This window comes from Dendrobium catenatum, unplaced genomic scaffold, assembly GCF_001605985.2.
Source record: "Dendrobium catenatum unplaced genomic scaffold, ASM160598v2 fragScaff_scaffold_716, whole genome shotgun sequence".
NCBI classification, from domain to species: domain Eukaryota; kingdom Viridiplantae; phylum Streptophyta; class Magnoliopsida; order Asparagales; family Orchidaceae; genus Dendrobium; species Dendrobium catenatum.
Window position 1 is genome coordinate 24,312,534 of NW_021319178.1, and position 6,137 is coordinate 24,318,670.

Below are 6,137 nucleotides of genomic sequence, written 5' to 3' on the forward strand. Positions count from 1 at the left end.
TCTATTACAGTATTACTTCAATTTCAAGGTGCAAAATTTCAATATTTTGCATCGGAAACCAAACAGTTAGAATGATATAACACGTTTAATAGGAATAAGGCAACACCATAGCATAGATTTAGCTGCTGTGAAAGAAGACAAACTGAATATCAAAGCTGTAAATCAACTGTAAATGCACAGTGCTATATAATCTAACCAACTATGCTCACCTGTCCATAAAGTCCCCAACCAAATGTAAGTACTGCACCACTATCTGCGAATTCAAGAAGGGAGTAAGCAAATAACATTAGAAAACGAATTCATGATTAACCCAAAAATGGATTCCAACTTAAGTGGGAGCAAATGACGTTAGGGAATGTATCATTGTCTAGAGACAAGACCATTCAAGTAATTTAAGAAAAATCAGTTTGAGTAGGTCAACAATGTTATCAAGATAGTGCATTGCATGAAAAAGAGTAAAAGAGATGCTTGGGTGCATAAATATAAAATGCCCAGTAGGCATAAGGATACTGTCAAGAATGGACATGAAAAAACGTTTGAATGAGCATTTATGAGCATGGTCAATAAAGTTTAACACTGCCGTTGCCAGGTCCTAGATTTAAACGAGAATTTGGCTTTTAATAGGACTCAATGGAGAAAAAGGATTCATGTAGCCGACCCCACGTAGTGGGATAAAGGCTTGATGTTGTTGTTGTTGTTGTTGTTGTCAATAAAGTTATGCATCAGTAATAAAATAATTGGCAAGATAAGCTTAAGAGGATGAAATTTTTACCCAAATCGGAGCGGAACAAGTTGAAATTACCATGAAAGCGGGACTTCTTTGTTAAAAAAACTACAAAATTTCTATCATTTGGGAGCCACATTCATCAAAACTTTTGTCCTATTTCTATTTTCTTCAAATATCAGCTCATCGATCCACGGGATTCCTATTGTATATTCTTCAACTTGTGGACTATTGTAATTATTTTATAATTATTTCTATCCACGTATTTTTCTTATTAGATTATTTCCTAAGAATGTATAAATTCTACATATATTGAGTAAAATACAATCAATTAGTTCTCTTCATTCTTGTGATGACATCGAAGCCCTAGGTTTTTCTCTCTCTTCTATTTTCATTACCACGGCCTCCATTGATTATTACTATAATCATATAGCCTTCATTATGCACTCCCTTTCTACTCTCCTATTTTTTTATAATTTTAGCCTCGATCATTGTATTGTCAAAAATTATTCCCATAGTTGTAATATTCATCGCTGCATTGTCGTATTTCTTTACTTTTAATTTTTTTTTCTGTAACTACATTTTCACTTTCCATTGAAAACAACAACACCACCCACATATTCTTGGTATCTTGTTCTCTTGAAATTAAAGGATGCAATCCAAACCCAATAGAGTTTACAAAACATCCATTCAGCATAGATTTTGAAAGCTAAAAATATATATATAAGTAGGTTTCATTTAGTTCATAAACCCTTAAAGGGAACTTAGGGAAGAAAAAAATTGGGTTATTTACAAGACATAAAAAGACAGAAAAGCTTGATAGGAGAACCTAAAAATATATCAAAAGTAGATACTTCCTCTAGCATTATCAAGTATTACCTTCTCTTCTCATGCTTGTGGAGTATAGATGTACATTTCTAGCTCCTAGATCATTAATTCATGAGCTACAGACTATATAGCCAACTCCTCTCATAACTTACATAAGCAAAAAGAAAATAATCATAGTCAATGGATCTTTTACAACGACAGCCGTTTGAAGAGATATTTTCTCATAAACAAATCATCAAACTCCCAAATATTATTCATATACCTAAATTATTTACCAACTTGCAATCCATTTAAAAGAAAACTAAAGATTTTAAATGCAATGTTGTATTTTATCCTTCATATAATGTCTTCCGAGAGCAAGACATAAAACGGATGAGTTGGCTTACAAAATAAAGGGATGGCCTCTAGCACCTTGAGGAAACTAATGATTAAGAAGTGTGACAACCGGTAAAATAGATTTTTGTGTTTAGTGGCTCTTCAGTTTTTGTAAAAGTTTTGAGGACTAGTTATCTTATACTTTTGGAAATGTACTATCGTCCGACCTTTCGTAACCGCCTCGTTAGATCGAGCATCCGGGACGAGTCGTGACAAGAAGGCTCCATACAAATTTAAGTATTATCTCTTCTCTTCAAAACCCTTAAATCTAATGAAGAAAAATATTTGGCTTCAACACCTACACCTTTACCACCCATCTTTTATTACTCAAAATCAAACTTCCTCCATTACTCAAAAAATTAACATCGGAGAACTTCATTATAATGTTTGTGAGCAAGCAAAAGACAAATGTACTAATTTTTCAAATAATGACACAAGAATCCTTATTCATTTTTTCTCATTCGTAGTAACATCTGAAGATCATCCAATACACTTAAACATCTTTGAGGTTCAATACTTTGTGTCCTTTATCAATTATTGCACCTATGCGTCATAGATCCTTTTATTAAAAGACAAAAGTGTTGTAAGCACAACTTCCACCTTTTTCAACACGGGCAAACATCAATTTTTTGTCAAAATTAAAAGAGTCAAATCAGACAATACTATACTTAACTTCCATGAAAAGGAGTAATATAAATCCCAAGTCCACATAAACCCCAATAAAAGGGAGTGTTTGAATGAGATAATACCGCAAACTTGCTACTACGAGGGCTTTCCTTTTTAAGAAAAATACCTCAAATTAATATTGGGGGAAGCAATTCTAATAGCTGCCCGCATCTAAATCTGCTAACTACAAAAGTTCTTCAGTTCAAGAGTTTTACGCAAGCCCTAAATAATTTTTTTCTTCATTTTAATATCTCAAATAAACTTATTCCTTAAATATTTGGAAGTAGTGCATTTATTTATATACATTCCCAAAATAGAAGAAAACTTATTCTTCAAGCAATTAAATATCTTATTGGCTATTCTCACGCATAAAAAAGATATACAAATGCTATGGTCCCCTCATGAGAAAGCTCTATGCATCCTTTGATGTCACTTTTAATGAAAAATATCACTATTTTACGACTAATTATCTAACTAGAAGAAATATCATTCATTAATGAATTTTTTCATCTTACATTGCTTACCCCTCATTCCAACTATCAACTCTATGCCAGAACTAATCACTCTTACACAAATGTAGCCTATACTAGAATAACCTCCTACACAATCATTATAGGTTTATTTAAGAAGAAAAGAACTCAATCTATCCAAGATTAATCAATCCATGCCACTGCCTGCCAGAAAATCATTAAGCTTACAAACAAAGATAATAAATTCTCTCTCATAGTCACTAATCTTTTCTTACTAGTCTGCATACTATTTTTAACGCTAAAATGGTCTTTGAGGCTTTGAATAATATCAATTGGGATAATGTTATTAGAGAACAAATGAAAGCCTTTCTGAAAATAATTTGATAAAATTATTGAAAAGAAAGAAATTGATGGGATGTAGATGGTCTTTACGGTAAAACATAAATTTGATAATTCATCAGAAAAATGTAAAGCTAGATTAATGGCCAAAGGTTACATTTAAATATATGAGATTGGATATCTTAAAACCTATGTTTCATTTGCTAAAATGAATATTGTTTAACTTCCTTTATCATTAGCAGCTAATAGGGACTGAAAGACTTAACAATTCAATGTGAAAAATGTCTTTCTTATATGCTGACCTAGAGAAGGAAGTACATATGAAAGTCCCACCAAATTTTGGCTAAAATATAGAACAAAAGGAATATAATATGAGTTGAAGGTCTCCAATGAGGTGGTTCAAAAGGTTTGCCAAGATAATGTTCAACATGGGATACAAATAAAACCAAGGAAAGCATATATTATTTGTGAAACACACGGCTTCAAATCGAGTATCCATAGCAGTAGTTTATGGCACTATCATGACAACTAAGAAATAGAGAATTTAAAGAAATATTACCTAAAAATTTTAAACTAATAAAATTAGACAAACTAAAACTTCATTGGCATTAAAGTTACATGGTCTCAATATGACATTTTCATATCAAAATAAAAAACATTACAAACCTATTGAAAAAGACAAATAAGCTAAAATGTAAACATGTTGAGAGCCCGAATGAATTTAATCATAAACTTGGAGATACTCTATAAGACACAATAGTAGAAAAATTCACCTATCAAAGACCGGTGGGACCACTTATCTCTAATAGTATTGGTGTATGTGAGCTGAAGTGGCTCATGAGCTGGCTAATTCTTGTCTCACTAACAAGCCATGATTCAAGCTTATTGAGAGGCTAGCTCGAGCTTAAGATTAATGCCTATATATTATGTGAGCTCGATTTCAAGCTCATTGAGACTTAGTTTGTTAACTCACAAGAAGACTTGATCAAAAACCCTAAATTTGGTTTCAATTGAATTTGGATTGGTAGCAGCTGCAGTTTCACAAACTACTTTCATCATCCACTGGTCTCATGAATGCCTTCTCCAAACACTTTGTTGCAACTTAACCACCTTATCCAGCTAGCTTCCATCATGACTTCATCATCATTAGTGTCATTAACCCTTCTCCAACAAGCTCCTCCTACGATTTCATCCTACGAGCTCTAATTGTGACTTCTTCATCAATCCATTCTTCAGCGAGCTTCTATCTGACTTCCACTTGTGGGCACCTGTCATGACTTCCTCTAGAGAGCTTTTGTTGCAACCTCCTCGTTTCTTTGGTTCTGAGGGTTTGGGGAAACTTGACGAGCTCAATTAGCGAATTGCTAAAATGAGTTGAGCTCGAGCTCAATTTTTTAACAAGATCTCGAGTTTGAGGTTACTTTGAAACTATGATGCACAGACACGAACACGACATGATGCATAAATGGAACACGTCAATTATTAAAAATAAAAGACAGACATGATGTTATAAGTTTTATATCTTAAAAATAGTGTATAAAAATTGAGCAAGTAGAATATTAAGAATGATTGAGAAATAATAAATCATTTTAAGTTGGTTTTGTGCTTAAATGATTAATATTAGGATGACAAGAGTTGGGCTTCGATTTTGTGTTTTAAGCATCGAGAGGGGAGATGGCAATGTTGTCAAGAGTCGGACATCGAGCGTCGATATCAAAACATCATTGGTCGTCTATGTTGAGATGATATTGATAAAAGATGAGAGGTCGAAATGATGCGGGTCGTGATCGTAGGGACAGAAATCACTAGGGTTAAACTTTAATTTTCAAATAATTTTGAAATATTGATGTTGTGATGGTGTCAGAGATCGATGTTGTAATGGCGTCGGACGTCGATGTTGTGGAATCCTAGCTGCGTTTTGCTTCATAGAAAAGAAAAAATGTTCGAGGAATGGAATATTAAGTGCGAGCAATTGATTTGGAATTGTTGAGAGGAAATAAAAATAAAAATTTTTATTTTTTAATAAATAAAAATATGAAATATAAGAAATTATATTAAAATTTTTTCTCATTATACGTACATCATGTTTTTGCACGTGTATGCTCCGTACGACCCTAACTATAGTGTCTTGTCCAACTTTCAAACACATCCTCTCTTTCTCAGGTCTTGGGTATGTCTGATACATATCAGAGGCGTGTCAAACGCGTTTTGTGTCTAATACGTGTCAGATGCTACATACCTCACTGAGGAGTATCAGTGCATCATAGCTTTGAAATAAATGAGCCAAGCTTGAATTAGTTATAAGTCGAGCTAGACTCGACTCATTTACAATCCTACCTAACATTGTTTGCATTGTGTTATACCAATCCAGTCAGTCCATATGAGACCGGCTTACAGACGAAATAGGCAGAAGTCTCGCCTCCTTGACGCGCCAAACGAGCCACTGATTCCAAAAAAGCTGTTTAGGAAAGATTTTTGAGGGAGTTTGGAGGAAAATTTGAATGTAGAGACTGTTTAGGGATTTTCTTTTGATTTGTATCCATTAATAGTTTGTTTTCCTAAGGTTAGGGCATCTTGAATTTGGCTGAAATTTGAGATCTCATAGGTTTTCTTTGGGCTCTAGCGGCATCTAGAGATTTGGGAGAGATTAATCCTCCACTTGAATTGAGAATCAATGTATCTTGCTATTTTCCGTTTCTATTTCATCAAATAACACAAATTATCTACTATTTTTG

General features: G+C 33.4%; 1 protein-coding gene across 1 annotated transcript in view; it reads right to left on the reverse strand.

The window, feature by feature from the left end:
- LOC110114151 (RCC1 domain-containing protein 1) overlaps positions 1 to 302 on the reverse strand; it is a 21,031-nt gene extending 20,729 nt beyond the window's left edge. Inside the window, exon 1 of the mRNA XM_028696195.1 lies at positions 210 to 302. Within this exon, the coding sequence (XP_028552028.1) occupies positions 210 to 287 (78 nt within the window). The 5' untranslated portion in view covers positions 288 to 302. The remainder of the gene's footprint in view (positions 1 to 209) is intronic.
- Between the last annotated feature and the right edge of the window lie 5,835 nt (positions 303 to 6,137).